The sequence below is a fragment of the Cuculus canorus genome, chromosome 1 (genome assembly GCF_017976375.1).
Source record: "Cuculus canorus isolate bCucCan1 chromosome 1, bCucCan1.pri, whole genome shotgun sequence".
NCBI lineage: Eukaryota > Metazoa > Chordata > Aves > Cuculiformes > Cuculidae > Cuculus > Cuculus canorus.
In genome coordinates, this window is record NC_071401.1 from 113200372 (window position 1) to 113220171 (window position 19800).

The window sequence follows — 19800 nt, forward strand, 5'->3', positions numbered from 1 at the left end:
AGTTAGAAATTACTCCCCTTTCCTTAGAGCTTTCTTCAAGGATTTTTAGCCTAAACAAAATACATACAGTTCAGTACAGATATATTTCATTTGGATATACTGACACATTATTTATATGTATTTTGCATGCTCCAGTGGACATCATAACATATATAGTACATACTGAAACTCAGGTTGACAATATATCCCCTTTTGGGGTTAAATGTCTAATTCAGTGTTATGAATTTGGGGGATAATGTCACTCAGCCGTAGCAGAACCAAAGCAGTCTCCCAGCCACAGCTGAGTTTGCCCTAACAAATTAAAATTAAACTAGTGTTTCCCCTCAGATGGGATTTCATTTCTGCTACACTTCTTGTTTTGCCACAAGTAAATCTTGGTGACACAGGGAGCGTTCAAATTTTTTTAGGCTCACTACCAACTTTGACAGAAAACAAAGATAAATCAACAAAAGTATTAGTATGTCTAAGGTTGGGGGAAAGAAAACAGGCCAATAAAGTTTGCTAGCAAAACATTTCAAACACCCTCAGGTACAGAGTTATTCCCTAAACTTTTCACTTTTAGGGAAGCAGCTCTTGGCTCAGCACTACTGGTTTACTGAAAAAAAAAAATCCACAAATCTGTTCACTTTGGAAATCATTTGGTAAGACATACAGGCTGCCAACCAATAAGCAAACCTGCATTACAGTAGTAATTCAGCCTTCAGAGAAACAATTTACATTTTTGTGTGCGATTCTATTGCTTTTTTTGGGTCTGGAGTTTTTTTTTATTCATGTAACAAACTAATAAAACAGAAAAATGTTTTTCCTTTTGGAATAATACTTACTGCAAGCAGTCAAAATGGGCTAGTAGATCCATTGGCTTTCTGAACACATCACAATGGACACAAACCAGAATGGAAATAACAAAATATCAGGCCACGAGAGCTGATGATGAATCAGAGTATAGTGGCTGCAAATGCATAACAAATTCAGAACAAGAGCCAGTCCTGCATCATGCTGTTCCCTACTGCACTTACCCGAAGGAAGCTGTCCAAGGAACCATTTTCCATATATTCAGTAACAATCATAACTGGTTTACCTGCAAATACATTACAGTAGTCAGGCATTTAAAATGAATACATGACGATCAGTAAAACCAGGCATTTCAGTAATCTGCTTAAATCTTCCAACCCACAAGGATAACTTTACATTTAGAAAGAAAGCAAAAGACGCATGGGCAAAAACAGCTCCGACCACAAAATAACCGTGATTTCACCAACATCAACAGAAATAAACTGATACAGTTTTTAACAGCTCAAGTCCCAGGACACAAAATGAAGCATCCTGCTTTTTCAGTATATAATGCCTTATCTACCGCTGTTGAATATAATCGTTCATAAGAGTGTGGAATTTATGCAATGAAGTAGGTGTATTCTGCCATGCATTTGCCCCCAGGTTCCCTCTGCAAAGGAACTGGGCACTGGCTGCAGAGGTGTCACAGTTGTGCTCCAGAGGTGTCCTGATCTGCCCAATGGAGATGCAAAGACTCTGTAGCAGTGCTCCACTACAGGGGCACAGTCAGTATGTTCCTCAGGTATTATGGAAAGGGAGAGATTAAATAGCATACACGGAGGCAGGAGCAAAAAGCTTCTCCCTCAGGAGGATATTTACAATGCATTTAAATTGTAGAGCTACAGTATTTCTCTAGCATAAGCAAAGAAAAACGTTGGGGTGGGAATACAGATGGACGGCAAAGCACAGAAGAAAAGTAATACAGGGCACTAGAAAGAAAAGCAGAGCTGTAACACAGCCACTTTCCACTGCTGGAGGTTAGCCCTCTTTCCAAGCAGTCCTGCCTTGCTCTGCAGAAGGACCACTGACAACATGAACCTCACCTCCCGCCAAGCATAACTTAGCCAAACGTGCTGCATCCACAGGGCAGCATCAGGCTTTAATGAAACAGCCTTGCATCACTGAAAACCTCTAATATCATTCCAAACTTGTCTGTGCAGATTCAGATCAGTTTGTAAGACCATTCTTTTTAACCTAAGGCATTTTGTAACATAACCGAGATTTTATATGCAACCCTACACAAGCTGGAGAGAAACGAACACCAAAATTAATGTGATTATGGTGACACTTCCAGACAAGGTCATTGCCCTGCTAATATTTTACCTTCGTATGGATTTTATTATTTCATAATATTTTCTAAAGCTTTGTTTATTTTCTCTTTCTGGTAGAGAGAAAGGTGGGTAAGAGCATGAAGTTATTTAAGGAGATGAATTATTATTTCACATATAATACAGGAAGGCATCTGACCATAAAAGCATGACAAAGTCCTGCATACTGTATAGGAGGCACGGTGAAATTTTAGCTTTCAAAATTGAACAGCGTGAGGTTTGAAAGAGTTACCAAGTATAATTAAAAGTAAAAAAGTCATTAAAAAAGCAAAGTAAATCGTTACAACTCCTTTTTTTTTTTTCCAGAAAATACAACTTCTACCAAATACAAATTATCGGAAGAGAAATATTAATTTCAAAAAAATGACTTCGCTATAATAAGGAATTTTTTTGTATGGATTAATGAGTTAAAATAGCTTGTTTCTGCTGTGCAAATGATGTGTTATACTGTGGGAGTCACACTAATGGGTAATCAACTCTGTCATACATTAACATCTAGGAACAAACTCTTTATCTGAAATATTAATATTGAATTATATAGGAGGAAATGGTACAGACAAAAGACCTACAATATAAAATCTCAAAAAAGAAATCTGCTGCTTGATAACTCTCTTTAGCAAGAAATATGCAGTGCAAGGAAAAGTAGGTAACTTTTACTGCGTGTAGTATTAACCCAAAGGCATTTCTGGCAACACACAGAAAATGCTGCCATATCTTTTAAGTAAAGGGCAATATTATCCACAGTGCTATCCAAAACTTTCTACAATAAATCTACGTACTTTGAAAGCAGGAGACAGTTGCCTGGATTGGATTCCATACAAACTCAATCAATTTTATGACACATCAGAAGACTGAAATTAGAGTAAGTAGCTACGTCTATCAAATTATTAAGAAAGCATCTTCCCGCCTTGCTCACCCACAGTCATAACGCCCCAAGCGTAGAGTTTCACTCTCATTCAGTTGGAAGCGTGTCCATAATAAGAAGCATATGCTCTGAAGGAACACAGTGCACTTTTAAAAGAACATTCTGCATTCATTTATCAAAGCACAGCCGTTTATACATGATAACAACTTGTGTCAACAGTATTGCTGAAATTTATTACACTAACAGGCTGCAAATTGCTGTAAACTATCAGTAAACTAGGAAGAACATGTGCACTCGTTATTAAGACTATTGCCTACAGTGTGCCCAGGAGACCAGTGTATTAGGAAAACGCAGAACAGAAATCAAAGCGAAGCAGGTGAACAACCCTGCACTGAAAGCAAAGGATTGAAGTCTTATCTGGTGGGTACACCTCCTTCATACTGCCAGTGTGCTATCCCACCGGCAAACCACAGCCACCCCAGCTTGAGAACTGGTCCCGTTACAGGGATCATGGCAATTGCAGTTAATAAGAGTTGCTTCAGAAGATCTGCTTAGTATGAAAAGCTAGATCATTGCTAAGGGCCACCTGTCAAAATGAATTCGGTTAATGAAAAACGGTAACATTGCCTGTTTATCATGCATTACCTGTAGTGAAAGTGAGCCAGCAAATACTCCACAGGCTCTCTACTGACTGTACAAAAACTAATACTTTTGAGCGTGATTTAAAAGCTATCATAGAAAAACATGAACACTTACTAATTTGTTATTACAGTACACGGGCTTGTTTTTAAAAAAACAAACCCCACAAGCTTCCCGTCCTTCTATCACTCTACAGAATGTGAAAGAAAATAGATGATTATCTTTACTTGCATTTATGCTATATAATTTTACCCAGTAAAATGGATAAATACAATTCCAGAACAGTTTTCTCAGCTCCTGTATTCAAGCTAACTGCAGAGGGTGTTGTATCAATGAGGGTTTCATTGATTTCAGCCAGGAACATTCAGAGCTTGCTCTTTCATACTTAAATGTGACAGGCAACTGGCACTCCCAACCGCTCTGAAACACACAGCAATGTGCTGTGAATGCAGCAAACTTACTAATAGTCACTTACCCAGAATACAGACAGGATTAGTAATGCACATTCAAAAACAACGCACAAATTCCTGCATGCAAAGCAATTAAATAATTTTCTCAAGTGCCACAGAAATACAAAACACAATAAAATAGATTTCAGCTCTACTGTATACAGACTGAGGTTGGCTTTTCAAGTAACTTTGCTCTGCAAATATTATTCTGACTGTAAAAAGTGTGTGTTATTAAAAAGCAAGAGATGACTGATTTACACAGGCGGCTCTGCTTTAGCTGAAGAATACCAACTTCATTATTTAAATTGGCAAAATAAACTTTCATGAATCACACCTCGAGAAAGCATTATTATTGTAATTACATCTCTTCATAGTATATAGGGCTTTACATACCTTTCCCTAGTTATTTTTAGACACATTTTTGTGGAGTTTTTGTTTGATTTAATTTTTTGCAGTAAGCTATGAAATTCTTTCATGCCTGTCTATGTTTGTAAAACCTCAAATCACACAATTTTTAACAAAAAAGGTTCCTTAGAACCAATAAAATCATCTACTTAATAACAAAGTATCTGGTTTACTTCTACCCAGTAAAACTGGAAATGTCTTCAGCACATTCCGAGCAATTCACTGAAATGGTAAGGAGCTGCTTTGCCAGCAGAGTCCTCTAGGATGAACTAGGAAACATCTTACGGATTTTTTCCACTCCCCTGAAAAATCTCAGAGCATTCCTGATTTTTTTTTTAAGAATACCCCATATAAAAGCTTTTTTATCTCCCACCTAATAACTACTGCAGGATGCTGATTATTAGATTTATGACTTTATGCTGCAATGGAAAGTCAGAAAGTCTCTGAATTCATGTCTCACAGAACAAGCCAGGTGTGGTACTACATGCAACTTGTCTTTTCTACACTAACTACTTCTGTCTTTCCACCTCAAGGGAGAAGACCACCGACAGCACAAGCAATGAGAGCCAGAATTTGCCTAAATGAGGCATCATCACCAGTACCAAATCCTACTAGCTGCTCGTAAGGAGAAGAGCATGCAGGATCTAAGTGGCTTCAAGGAGGCTACTGTGGCTACCATGGGAAAGCCGGGTAGGAGCTGCAAGACTCGCATTGCTATTCAGGAATCCCTGTTACAACTTGATATTATCTTAAAGGAAGTGGAGCTGGAGAGGGTTCTTCAACTATATTATTCTTCCAGGAAAGTACCACATGTAGATGGAGGTTTCAACTACTTTTTTTGTCTCAAAAATATAAGATGTTTTGTTATCATAAACGTAGACAAAAACATGCTTTAACAAAACAAAACAAAAACCATACAAGAGTGTAAAAAGAATGCCCAAGGCCAGATTTAGAAAACGTCTGTTAGTTAAACTACATATATTACTGAAGAAATGAAATCAATTTTACTACTACAGCTTAAAGCCCTGAGATTTTTTGGTTTTTGAGATTTTTATTAAGAGGTATAAGGATCTTTCAAATGCCTCATACTGGTACAAGACTGAATATCACATGGACTATTTACCCTGCATGGAAACCACTCAGGAAAAAAGCTTGGATTTACTTATTAATTTACTAGTATCGGTTGCTGTAGCCAAGCAGGCTATTCATTAATTTATGCTAATGATAAAATCAAATTGTTTAGTTGAAAGCAGAATATATTGCTAGAGTACAATTAGGAAACCTTAAGACATTAGGCTTCCTGACTCCTAACAGATTACCAGCAAGTGTTTCCTGGCCACTTTGCAGCAATGTGTAGCTCTGGAGTTTAGTGAATCTGCCAGTTTACTACTGAGCTGCAGTGTTCTTTAGAATGCTTCTTTTTTCATCACGTTCTCTAGATTTTTTTCAAGCAGACAATTTTTATTCTCCAGTTTTTCTCAGCTCATCAACCCAGACTGCTGTTTCTAAGTTCTCAGCAACCTGAGAGCAGCAAGACATTGAAGATCCTGCAGCTGCACTGAAGGTGATTGTTTCTGACACCATTCTTCATTGGATCCATCAGCATGGATTTAGTTGGTGCTTTCACATGGGTAATTTTTTTCCTCCTTTTGAGAAAATACAACACATATCACAAAAGCCAAGCTATGTGCTTCTGCTGTAATCTCTTTTGAAGGATACTTGGAAGGTATTAACAGAGTCATTACATAAACATTTCTGGAAGGGTCTGCAGGCATAAACATGGATTATTCATTTTTTAATTTGCCTTTTCTTTGAAAGATCAGTGAATCACAGAATAACTTAGGTTGGAGTGACATTTTCCATGCAAAACAGATGCCCTTGTCATATCTTACTTTTAGTGACGACTCCCTCTAATCGAATAATATTAGGGTGGTCAAACTGTCCCATGATGCTTGCTTCTCCTAGGAAGTCCCTCCTCTGTTTCTCTGTGTAGCCAACTTTCAGGGTTTTGATAGCCACTGAAATTTCCTTTTTAGAAGGCAGCTTTAGGCGCCCACTGCACACTTCTCCAAATTCACCTAAAAAAGTGGGAAATTAACAAAAGATTAAATGTAGTTATTTCATTTCTGTCCAGAATCTATCTGATATCTGTTTGAATTTTGAGAAGTAAAAAGTTACAACTAACGTTTATCAACACAACCCCATGTAGCCATGGTTACATAGTTTAGAACTTGGGCAATTAATCAGATTCCACAAGTGCCTTGAGACCAGTGGATGCTGCAAGAGACAGAAAGTTGTACCCATCATAGCAATGGAGCTTACTGTTGTAGGTAAATATAAAATCGTTTTAACTTTCTTGGGAAATGATCCTGCTGGAAAAAGCTCATTGGACAGTCCAATTATGTTAACGTTAAGTTCTTTTATATACAGGGTAGTATGGACGCTACACAAGTCTACCTGGTCAATGCCCATAGTGACATGCATTTACACTGCATCTCTTTCCTGCAAATCACTATTACATGGTTACACTTAAGAAATGGACTGGATCTCAGATATTGTTTAGGAGGAATAAGAACTTGTGTTTGAGTTGGAAGGTGGAAAACTTTGCACTGATTTTAACCGATGAGGTTGAAGCCTTTCTGAAGAGTTTACTTTAATAACGCTACACACATAAACATTGTATAACCTGCCCTGCAGACCAATATGCCTATTTATGTGTAGAAAGCAAAAAGATATTATTAGAAGGGCTCTTCATGATACAAAGACCTCTCTTCAGGAGTTCCCAATTTCTTTTTAAACAGGCTACTTAGGGCTTTTTCTTTGCTGTGTTTTAAACCATGACTGTAGTGCTGTGCACAGAACTTCCTTGGAGTTGTTGAGGTACCTAAGCTTAATGTTTCACAAACCTTGTGAACTTCAATGACATTCTACAAGAACTCACTGAGACAATGCAAAACTTCACAGTAAGTTCATGGACAGTAGTCCCTAAATTTTAGAAATAATTCTAATAACAAGATGTTATGCTACAAGTACGTTTAGACTTTGAATGAAAAGCAATTGCTTGCTTCCATGTTCAGCAAAGCACACACATAAATCTACCTCAAATCAAGGAAGTACTTTGCAGTATTCTCTTGCTATCCAATTGGATTTAAATTTCTTAAGTGGTTGGCTGAACTGGATCCATAAAAACAAGTGAGTTGTTTTAAAAGAAAGAATTACTGAAAAGAAAAATATGAAAAAGAGGCTCCTGACCTCAGTTTTCTTATACTTAGCCTCCCACTAAAATCCCTTGTGTTTTTCTTGAGGTTCTTTTGGACAAGAGTATTTCCTTATTGCATTTAGGTATGTTTTCAAAGCTATGTAAGCTGCCCTCTATTCTGAGAGACTTTTGGCTAAAACTGTGAAAAACTACTTAGAAAACTAATTCTCAGAATATCAAGATTACTTGCCTGACTTGAAGGTCTCGTTACTTATGTCACACTTCAGTGCAGTTAAATGAATCCCTTCTTCTCAAATCACTGTCTTTTTATAATTTCATTCACACTTGCATTTGTAAAGAAGGGCATTGCAAGACCAACTCATTCACTCAAATAAATCACTGACTCAAGTAAGATACAAGAAATGTCTTTCTGCTTTTGGGAAGGAAAGAAGCGTTTCTGCAGAAGCAGCCTCAGATGCACTTGCTCCAAATACAAAAGCTACCACATGCTGAATGTGACAGCAGTGAAAAGTGATGCTATGAATGCATATCACATGCTAAGCCTGATTTTCATCTGTTCTTCCCTGCCTGGCTCTCCTGTTGGCATCTCTGGCAAGTGCCATGAGGAAACGCTAACTGTAATGCCATATGTAGTTTAGGGTACATGAATCCGAGTCATGGCTTCCAATAAATGCGGGGAGTTTATATCTTGAGTCCAGGCCTCGACACAGAGGATCTGGAGGGATCTACTGTCACTGAAGTGGAATGGAGCAAAGGGGCTTATTTTTAAGCCACCTGACTCTTTAGGGACACATCCCTTATTTGAAGCCTCTCAGAAAACTCTTCCTCCATTTTCAGAGGCCATATTTGGCAAATTTTGGTTTACCTTTCATTCTCACGTGTATTCTGATTAAAAATAGGTCAGAGCAATGAGCTATAAAATATGACCTATTATTGGTTCCCATATATTTGTTTTCTAGACTCATATACTGCATACAGCACAAGGTTAGGAAACTTACACTTGTAAAAGAAGGCTCCTGAAAGTCTTATAAGGACACATACTGATCTTGGACTTAGCTTTTCAGTAACTCCCTTCTCTATCCTCATATTAATTCTCTATTATGTGCCTAAAGCAGAGTTTTGCTATCTTGACTGAAGATGATGGAGAACAGTGCACTCTTGTGGGGCAAAACTAAAACCAGCAAGGAACAAATATTCTACCTTTGCAGAAAATAACCTAACTTCATAAAAGCAGTATCTGCAATAAGTAAGACTGAATATGGTTCCTCTTTACTGGGTAATTCAGCAGATGCAGCAAGTACAGTAGTTTGAATCTACATTTTTTTCAAAACAAAAATCTTTTGCTGTACACTAGGAGTCAGTGTCACATCTCATGATTTTTATTCAAATAGTAAATTTAGAGAGAAGCAAAAATAAAAGAACAAGTAATTTTTAATAGATTATAAAATCAATACTACTTCCACAGATGCTTTAATTTAACAGGAAATCTAATACTTCATGATCGTCTGACTTGACAAGACAACCTGCATTGCAGCATGGACAACTCAATGATCAAACCCTCTGTAATCTGGCTCCTTTGCTACAAAATCTGCTCATTTAGACAGTTTGTTTTCTGTAAACCCAACAATCTATGGCGTCTGTATGGCTCTGACAATCAGTTATCAGACAGACAAGCCTTTCCTCCTAAATCAATAATTCAAACCCAAAGCAGTGACCAAAATCAATCCAATGACCAAAGGTCATTGCAGTCTGATGGATGTGTGGTGACTGGTATGAAATGAGTTTGTGGTTTCACTCAAGGCATAACAGTCAACAGCCCTTCTAAGGGAAAGAAAAAAAAACATCTTCACAGTTGATACCATTTTCTGTGCTGACAGATTTTAAAGAGAAACATAGAAGTGAGGCTAAAGTCTCTTTTTACTTCCAACAGTGCTGCATCCAAGTGTGGGTTGATTGGATTCCTTTGAAAATTGTCTTGCTATCTGCTTTCTTTGGGGGAAAAAACAGAACTGTATGCCCTTCACTGTTCATATGCACCAAAGTCAGCTGTAAATATAACCTACTAATTTGAAGACCATAGAACATTTTCTTTACAGTTTACAGTCTTAAACCCAAAGACGTAAAACAGCAGGTACAGCAAAAAGCTTCCTTTAGGTCAATATATCTGATAGTCCTTACCCGCTCCAACTACTTTATCGATGGATATATTAGAAGCATCTAGTTCCTTGGCAAATTCATGCACGGCTTGACTGGGATCCTCATATGTATGTGGATCTACATAAGTTCTCAGGCCTGGGAGTTTTACTGTGTAAAAACAAATTCAGAGAGAGAACATTATTTAGATTTAATTAATCCTCCTAAAGAAAGCTTATGAGACAATAGAAATCAAATCAATAGAAGGAAAAGGTATACTGCTTCTTTGCATCAATCTGCTTTATATTAAGATTCCTGAGAGCCATCAAGAGTGAAACCAGAGACTGTAAGGTAGTTATTGCACACAAGGCTGAAAACTGATTTTTAATATATCTGCACTTGCCATATTTAATTGCTTTTCAAATATCCAAATAATACCTGCCACTCCCAGCTTGTCCCATTTGGATACTATCTTATATTGTCCCTTTCAAGATAACAACAAAGATGCAAGGAACAAAATATGTGATGCTACCATCAACCTGAAAAGTTATTAGGAATATACTAACAAGAGCACATTAAGTAAAAATTTTCTTTCTGAACCCTCCAAGATGCATAAGAAAAGAAAATTATACACGAACAAATGCACCTCTGCCTCAATCACTCTGCTACTACATTTAAGGACAGCAGTCAGCTTTCCTTATTATTAAAGTCTGGTTCTGGTGCTGAATTGTGCTAACAACCGTGTTATTATTTTGTCCCCCTCTATAGTTTCCTGGCCAGGGACTGCTCTGTTTGCCCAGAGCAATAGCTAGTTCAAACGACTGAGTGATTTTAAAGGCAGTTTCAAGCTCCCTACATCTTTTCCTCCAGCAGAAACGGGGCTGGAGAAGGGTGGTGGAACATACTATAATTCCCAGTTTTTCTGTCCAGCAAAGATGCTGAAGGTAAAGCATAGCCTCATCCCCTCTCCCTGACTCCAGGCCCTGCTTTGGCTTGTACCGAGTATCTTGTGTGCCTGCCTCTGTATTTGGTTTAGAACACAAAGAAGTTTTGTTAACAAAAAGTGAACTAACTGTTATATCCAGCTTGAAGTTTTCTGCTTCTGACACAAAGCCTGCATTCCTGGACACGTATTCTAGCTTTTCCTAACTGCATCGGTTGGCCTTGTAGGAGTTATTAACTTTTCCTACAAAAACTGCCTTAACCCACTCAAGAACATCCTTTCCAGCTTCACATTACTATAATGCCTTGATTTTTTGACTCCTAGAATAATTAAACCTTTTCTGCTGGTGGGTTACACAGATGGAAAAAAATACATTTGGACCATTAGAGCACACCACTATTGTTTTGTCAAACAATCCCAAGTGTGTGTAAAAAAAAAAAATAATCAATTTTATGGAGATTTACTGACCTCGGAATTGACAAAGAAATGATAAAACTGAGTTTCCAAGCTAACTGCCTCAAAACCAATGCAAACCAAGAGCCATGCTATTAACACAATGGCTGCGTGTGCGTGGCATTAAATGCCGACTCTGTTTCCTTCAAGAGCCTGATGATTACAGAATTACTTGCAAGTAAAACAAAAAGTAATTGGCTGTATATTGCTGTTGGTTAAAAATCTTGTAAATGCTCCCTTCCGTCCATGCTGAATGTACATTATGGGCTCCCTCATAGCCCCAATAAAAATAACAATTAAAAGCTTCTGCACTGTGGGGTTTTTTGGCTGCATATTTTTAATGCTGACCCTAGAAGTTCCCAAGATCAGGTGATGGCGACTGCAAGGAGAATAATCCCTTCACACCAATAATTAAGGGCAGCCTGTATAGTAACTGGGTTCTGTCATGAAAAACAGATAATAAACACGTGCACATGTGTTAAGCTGCACTACTTTACAGCTCATTCTGTGCAAACATAATAATTTACATTTTCATTTTAACAGCATGAATTGCCTTAAGAGTAGCAAAAAAATAAAAAGGGCCTAGCCAAAGAAGGGAAAGGGAAAGGATCTGAGGAGGTAAAACATTTTTGCTCCTTTGAAGTAATATTATAGGATTTGTAATAAGGCTGCAGGGAATAGTTCATGGCTGGAGACATTTTTAAAGTAATTCAGAACAAACTGACTGAAATAAACCAGCTGCTGTATGTAAGATGCTGAAAGTTTACGACAGCCATGGAAGTTACTTTATCCTCTCTTAGTTAATTTTCTTATTCTTTAAGTAACTTAGTAGAATAAACTTTCAACAGCCACACACGTACCTACCTACAAATACTAATAGAAAAATATCTGCAAAATCAATAAATAATTTTCAAGATTTTCTAATACAAACACCAGGTCCACGATAGTCTCTGTTCTTACAGCACAGTGAATCAGCATGGCACTACTCAGAAAACAGTACATAAATATCTAAAGCCAAATTAAAAGCAATTTAATCCACAGGAATTTAACAGCACTGACGTGTTTAAGAACACTGATTGCAACTTTCCATTGTGTGGGAGTAAGGAGAGCAAACTCTGACCTGTTATTTGTCTGTGACACTTTTTTTACTGGCTGCTTTTATTTTATAAGCTCATTAAATTTGGATGATGAAGCATTAATTCTATGGGCCACATGTAACAGTACAGATTTTTCTAAGACTAGTTGCGTTAGTGGCTGTTGAGCTGCATAAAGCAAACCCACTGTTACAGCTTTCCCTTCCCTTGACAGAGCAGGGAAAATGGAGGACACATGTTGTGGATGTGCATGCTCACGGCTCTCTGGAGATAAGGATGGACTCCAAAGTTAAAATAATAATCATAGAATAATCGAATGGGTTGGGTTGGAAGGGATCTTAGAGATCATCTAGATCCAACACCTGTGCCATAGGCAGGGATATCTTCCCCTAGATCAGGTTGCTCAAAGCCTCACCCAATCCGGCCTTGAAAACCTCCAGGGATGGGGCATTCATGACTTCTCTGGGCAACCTGTGCCAATGCCTCACCACCTTCACTGGAAAAAAAATTCTTCCTAATATCTAATCTAAACCTACCCTCTTTCAGCTTAAAATCATTACCCCTTGTCCTATCACTGCAATCCCTGACAAAGGACCCTTCCCCAGTTTTCCTGTAGGCCCCCTTTAAATACTGGAAGGCAGCTATAAGGTCTCCTCGGAGCCTTCTCTTTAGGTTGAAAAAGCCCAACTCTATTAAACAAATTACACTTATTAAAAAGATGGTCATCAGACATCAAGAACTCTGTGAGTGAAAAAAAAAGGATTTCCAGTCTTGGTATTTATGATGGGCATTATCTTTGCACTGCAAGGATGAAAAAAAAAATCCAAACTGGAGTGATAAAAATCCCCACAATTCCTGCTCTGGATCAGGAATGTTAAACTATCACCTTCCTCTCCCCTCACCTTCTTCTGCTCCAAAACTAATTAATTTCTGTTTTAAAGACAGTACGAACAAAGCTTCGGCTGTGATCTAGTCTTCATGATCCACAGCTTCTCTGCTGTGGAAAAGTGCTGCAGGGTTATGGACATTGCATGGAGGATCTAGAATTAGAGAAGAAGTGAAACAGAGAAGGACAACACCCCTCTCCAGCCATGGGCCATAGCAAGCTACTTCTTCCTGGTAGCCAGGACATGTGCCCAGGCTCAGAATAATCAACACTTCCTGCCCGAAGCATCTGCTGGATGGGATCTTGCTCCATGCTGTTCCTTTCACACAGGATCACCTAACAACCCAGAATAGCCATGATTAAAGTTCTATTTACCCTTATTGAAAAGGGTACACAAACATCAGAAATAGATACGCTTCAGGTTTGTTTTTGAACATGTTTCAAAAGTAGCCTGTATTCCTGAGCAAAATCTCACGCCCTTAACTACATACAATTTTTGTGATACAAAGATAACGTAAGTCAATAGAAACTTTCACTTCTTAGTCCTAGATGACACTCAAAGAAAGCACAGACATATCCATTCTTGCAAGTGGGGAACCAAGACTTGAACAAAATGTATTTGTAAACAGAGCTGTATTAAAAAATTAATTTGTGAGATATTTGTTTAGTAGTCATTCTTACTTAAGAAGCTACTTCAAATCACTTTTCAGTCTAGGCTTCAAATAAAACCAAACTAAATTATTAGTGGGTCAACTTTGTCAAGCAAGCAACGTTCACAGTTCCTTCAGTAGTCATCAAGACAGAAGTCACTGGTTTTATATTTTACTTTGGAAAAAAATTTAATTTATTTGACTTTATACAGCTGATAACAAGGAAGTTGAAGTTATGTTCTGAATTTCAGTAATGCACAACAGAATCAATATCATATTGTTAATCACACACATCGTTTGAACATAGACAGTGATGTTTTGCTCATTACTAACCCGGACACAGATAAAAATTTGAAACAAAGAATAATTGTTTGAGGAAAATCTCCTTACCCATAAGAGGAGAGATAATTATCTTCAAAATTTCACCGTGGTTTAAGTGAGGTATGATTTTTTTCATAAACTGAAAAAATACTAGTTATCTAACGGATGAATTCAACAGATTTGGAAGCATTAAAGGGCTTCAATAACTTACACTGGCCATTCCCAAAATGTAGTCTTTTCTCATCAGTGCCATGTTTAGATTTCTTGTATCCACAAAATCTACAAGCGACAGAGAAAAAAAAAATAAAGAATTTTATACATTAACTGCAGGTGGAAACAGAATAAAACATTTTCCCACCACAATTAAATGCCTCTTTGAAAGGTTCATGATATTTACATTCTCCGTGCCCTATAGAGGTATATTATGTTCTCAGGGAATTCGAGGAAATTGGCTAATGAGAGGATTTGTTGATTTTTGACCCCTACAGTTTAATTTTACAGTTGCCTAAGAATGCGTTTATAGCATTTTTTAACGACTGCTGCATGATTGGGGCTGCTAATGTTAGTGGGCTCATTACAGAGCACGAAGCAGTGTCCAGAGCTCCTGGACAGCAGACAAAGGATAAGGTGCAAACAAGCCACGCTACTGCCCAATGACACCCGATTTGCCATGCTCATCAAGACTCCTTAGGGAAATCAAAGCTGGACTAAATGTGCAAACCAGATGACAAACTAACCTTCCAATGAGGATGTACACCACAACTGTGAGGAGAATAATGGCTACTGCAGCTGAAATGGCAATCATTACGACCTGGCTATTCTCACTGGAAATGGAGAATGCTGAAAAGTTAACACAAAAATATATAAATGACCTTCCACACACAAAACACTGATTAAATCACAATTGACATTCACATAGGGAACAGACAGATTAAATCATCACTATATAGCATTTGGTCTCCTGCCAAATATTTAATCTACTAAGTAATTTTTCATCAGACAAATAAATAAGAGGGAAGAAAACAAAAGACTCTAAGTCATCTTTCTGTGACTGCTGATTTTTACTGCTGGTGATTGCAGTAACTGCTGTTAAACTGATACTTTTATATAAACATATCTGTAAACACAAACATACATACCATAACATACATAGATTTTGTCACAGTCAGTAAGGAATTTTTCCTTGGCAAGAAATCCCAGTCTGTCAATAATCATCACCTATACTCTCACTTCCATGTGATGGAAAAGTGCTTTAAGGAATTATTCTTCCCAGTTAAGCTGGACAGTATGCCCGTGAAGACTGTGAAAAGCCAGGGCACATGGAAACACATAGAAGAAACATCCATGATTAATCAATGCCTATAGGAAAAACAAGGGCTATTTTTTTGCCTTACATGAGATGCTTCCCTGTGGTCCCTAAGCAAGGAGCTTTGGTGTGCTAGACTGCTATACAATGACAGGACACCTTTAGGTCTTATGTATGATGAAACATCTTCAGTGGACATCTATTGAACTTCACCAAGCACAGCACAATTAGTCATTAAAGTACTATGTTTGAAATTGTTCAAACTGAGCTGAAAGCAAGCCCTCCTGCTCCCCACAAACTGGACAGTTTGTCTACACGACCTCTTGAAGTCACATCATTTGCCCTGGGAAGAAGCCTCTGCCTATTCCAGACCTACAACTGTACTGGAGCACCTCCCATATGAGGACAGGCTGAGAGAGTTGGGGTTGTTCAGCCTGGAGAAGAGAAGGCTCTAAGGAGACCTTATAGCAGCCCTCCAATACCTGAAGGGGCTACAGGAAAGCTGGGGAGGGACTGTTTACAAAGGCTTTTACTGATAGGACCAGGGGCAATGAGTATAAACCGGAGAGGGGCAGATTTAGACTAGACATAAGGAAGAATTTCAGTGAGGCACTGGCACAGGTTGCCCAGGGAAGCTGTGGCTGCCCCATCCCTGGAGGTGTTCAAGGCCAGGTTGGATGGGGCCTTGGGCACCCTGATCTAGTGGGAGGTGTCCCTGCCCATGGCACAGGGGTTGGAACTAGATGATCTTTAAGGTCTCTTCCAACCCAAACTATTCTATGATTCTATGACTTTACTCGTGTAGGTATGATAACGTGGCAACAGGAATCAAGTTATGTAATTTGGTGTCTGTGTCACCTGTATGCACATTATTGAGATGTCCACCACTGGCTCCTGTCACCTTTTTGGCCAGTTACACTGTTATTATTGTTATTACTGTTATTATTGTTATTATTACTCTGCAGATAAAACTTCTTAACCTCTAAATTACGAAATATGTTATCATTGCAACTGAGTTTTTAATTCCTGTTGTATTTGTCTGTCCTATCTTGAGTCCTAGTTTTGTCTGGTATGCCTAAGCTTCATATCACCATAACAGCAATCTGTAACTACTTTTTTTTTTAAGCAAGAAACTAGGCAAGGCCAGGTAGGGAATGTATGAAAATACCACCTGTGATATTCATGGTATACTCTTTATAGCATGTTTCAAATTTAATGATAAAACATAAAGTTATATAGCAATGCTACCCAGAAAGACACATCATAAATAGTTATGAGTCACATTTACTAAACTGGCAAGGCAGTGAAAGGAGTGATTAAAATCAGTCAGAAACTAGGCAGGATGTCAGTTTAACCATTTGAACAAATACATACAATCTGGACTGGTTTCAAATTCAAACTTGCGGCTGTTTGTCCCATATCCAGCTGCAGTTCGGGCCCGAATTTGGAATACATAGGTCGTATCAGGTTTGAGGCCGCTGATGGTAACGTTGGTGCCTTTTGCTCTTAGAATAGTATAGCTTGTCTCTTGTTCCTGCTTTTGGGAAGAAAAATTATGAGATTAAAACCACACTCTAAAAAGAAAAAAAACAGAAACAAAAGCTGAGTGGTACAAAACTATTACAAATTACCCGCACAGCACCAGCATATTTTTAATATCTATAGCCTGACAAATGCTTCTACAGCCATTCATTTTCAATCAGCTAAAAATCTTTTGAATAGCAAGAAATCTAAATATATAGAGCTTCTGTGGCCTTGTGCTGTAAATTAAATGCTAGACATGCTAAATATATGATATTTCATTAAATAGTTTTGCATCATTTTGTCCACAGCCTGTAATATAACAAGAAAATGAAGAATAAAATTGTAATTTAAAAAAGATCAAACAGATTTGCTGATGGTATTGAACTGGAAGTTGTAACAGGTCAACTTAGACATTTTACAGATCTGCAGACCTATTGCAGGATGCAGTTTTCACTCCTTCATGTCTTACAAGACAGTATTTACCTCTATAACAGTCAGAAGAGAAACTCCACTTAGGCTCCTCACCTCAGCTCTGTGAAAATGCTACTATAACTGGTTCTCTATTATGCTACAAAAACTATTAGACTGATGCGTCCACCCTGTTGAGGCAAAACCGCACCAAACTTGCACCTGAATGAGTCTTGGGCTTCCATACTCAGAAAGGAGACTTGTGTTTGCTCCTTACTGGTTTTTACTAGAAAGCACACTCTGCTCAATAGTCACATATTTCTGACATAATGACTTTTTATATAAAATAAGAAATTGACCATTTTGTAATTTAGGAAGGCTGGATACACATCTCACTGTGTAAAATGCTAATTCTGTTAAAACTATGTCTCACTGCCACTGTACATTAAAATTACTAAATTCACTAAAAATTCAAGCTTGCATTTGAGGCCTGATGTAGTGCTTATTTTACTAAAGCTCTCCCGTACCAAAAGAACATTTTTGGCTTCCTAAAAATGGCAGCTGGAACTGCCTCAGAAAAAATCTTGGACAGCAGCCATACATGTGGGTAACTGCAAGAATCTCAGTTGTTCCAATTTGCAATGATGATTTTTTTTTATTCTGGATATGGTGGAGGTTTCATATGCTGCCCTTTTACTTTGAACACACTGAAATACACTAAAATATTTGATTTTTGCCTAGTTGAAAGCAGAACCTGAGTTAACATATGTTAGATGCAAATGATGTCACATAATTCCCTCTACATTTTATGGCTCTGCATTAGCCTGCAAGGTATTGACATTGTAGCTCTGGCAACACTAGAGCACTGATGCACAAATACAGAGGTTGGAAAATAGTCGGTACACTCATAGCCAAAGCCTTCTCACCTTCATGGAAAATGTTCAAGTGACTAGAGCTTGTTTAGTGTGCTTGTTCTGCAGTGCTCTCTAGGGTAAGAAAGTTAGATTTAGTCTAAGTTAGTAGGCTGACAGCATAAAGTGTTCACTTTGATGCTACAGAAGCCTAACTACCATGTTCTTGGCAGTCTTTGACATACAAAGAAACAGAAACGTTTACACTGCAGCTAGGGAAATGGCCAGAATTTCCACATAATAAGAAACATCATGCACATGAATAATTATTGTAAAAGGGGGAGCGAGAGGCAGAAAAGAAAGAGAAAAGAAAGAGAAAAAAGCAGCTAAACCTGTGCATGAACGTTACCATCCAGAATAAAAACATCCAATAGGGTGAGCTGGAATTAGTCTTCAAAAAGTGGCTTATAAAAATGTTTACCATGGCCCATTTCCACCACACACAAAAAATAAAAATGAAATCAGCATTGGACCTCCTCATAGTTTCCTGATACTTCTCTGAAAAAAATTTCTGTTATAAATTTAGGGGAGAAAAACTTATAGGAACACATTCTAAGGAGCTAAAAATATTTATACGTGAACTAATAAAGGCCTAGTGTTATAATTTGCAGGCTTTTCTTATCATTCAGTTGAATGTAGGTTACTATTTTAATTTCAAAGACATAATAATCTTGTCTTTAAAACACAAAATCTTTTGTGTATGCTATGACTGGACATTCATTTTCATCTCACTTCAGGCTGCTTTTATGAAATGCAAACATTTCCTTTTTGTGCAGATATAAATGTGCAAGGGAAAACATAGTCATGGCCCTTTCTGTTAATAATTTGCAATGGAACTTGGAAAATAAAACTTTAAAACAATAGCGTGGAGGATGTCATGGTATCTTAGTTTATGGTAAGCTTTTTACACACATATTTTCTAAGTCATTTTTAATGTTAATAGTAATCAAATCAGTGAAACACCACATAAAAGCCCAAGTTTATCTTTCTTGGGGATGAAGTAAAACTTCAGAGATACAGCACTATAGCTGCCATAAGCAGAACGAATATACAAATAGGAGAGGCAGTCATTGCCAAGCAGAACTTTAACCAAACACTGTTTGATGATAAATCTTTACTTGGATGCATAAAGCGTATTCTTCCTGAATATTTCTGCATAGTTTACCAGACACAATCTTTACTGGGAAGCAAATCCCACTACTGTTAGTGTCTCATTTGCAAATGACATTTCATAATTTTAAACTGTGTTTTACAAAAGACATATTTTGGATACATTTAACATTTGTAGCAGCAGTACAAGCGAGAGTGAACGGTATGTGCTTTTTCAGATAAGCACAGTAAGTGTTTATATTACACGAGGAAGAACATTTTCCCCATCAGCTGCATGTACACTTGAGAGGCCAAAACCAGCCTACATATCTTTGGAAGGAACTC

At 37.8% G+C, this 19800-nt stretch overlaps 1 protein-coding gene across 2 annotated transcripts in view; it reads right to left on the reverse strand.

The window, feature by feature from the left end:
* Positions 1-19800, reverse strand: part of LOC104056012 (ephrin type-A receptor 3) — a 223659-nt gene that overhangs the window by 35096 nt on the left and 168763 nt on the right. Inside the window, exons 7-12 of one of the 2 annotated variants that reach the window (XM_054071215.1) lie at positions 16898-17057; positions 14955-15057; positions 14429-14496; positions 9916-10041; positions 6410-6595; positions 1017-1078 (exon numbers count right to left, since the gene is read on the reverse strand). In XM_054071215.1, the coding sequence (XP_053927190.1) occupies positions 1017-1078; positions 6410-6595; positions 9916-10041; positions 14429-14496; positions 14955-15057; positions 16898-17057 (705 nt within the window). Of the gene's footprint in view, positions 1-1016; positions 1079-6409; positions 6596-9915; positions 10042-14428; positions 14497-14954; positions 15058-16897; positions 17061-19800 lie in introns of both variants that reach the window. The other variant, XM_054071206.1, reaches the window with a different exon arrangement.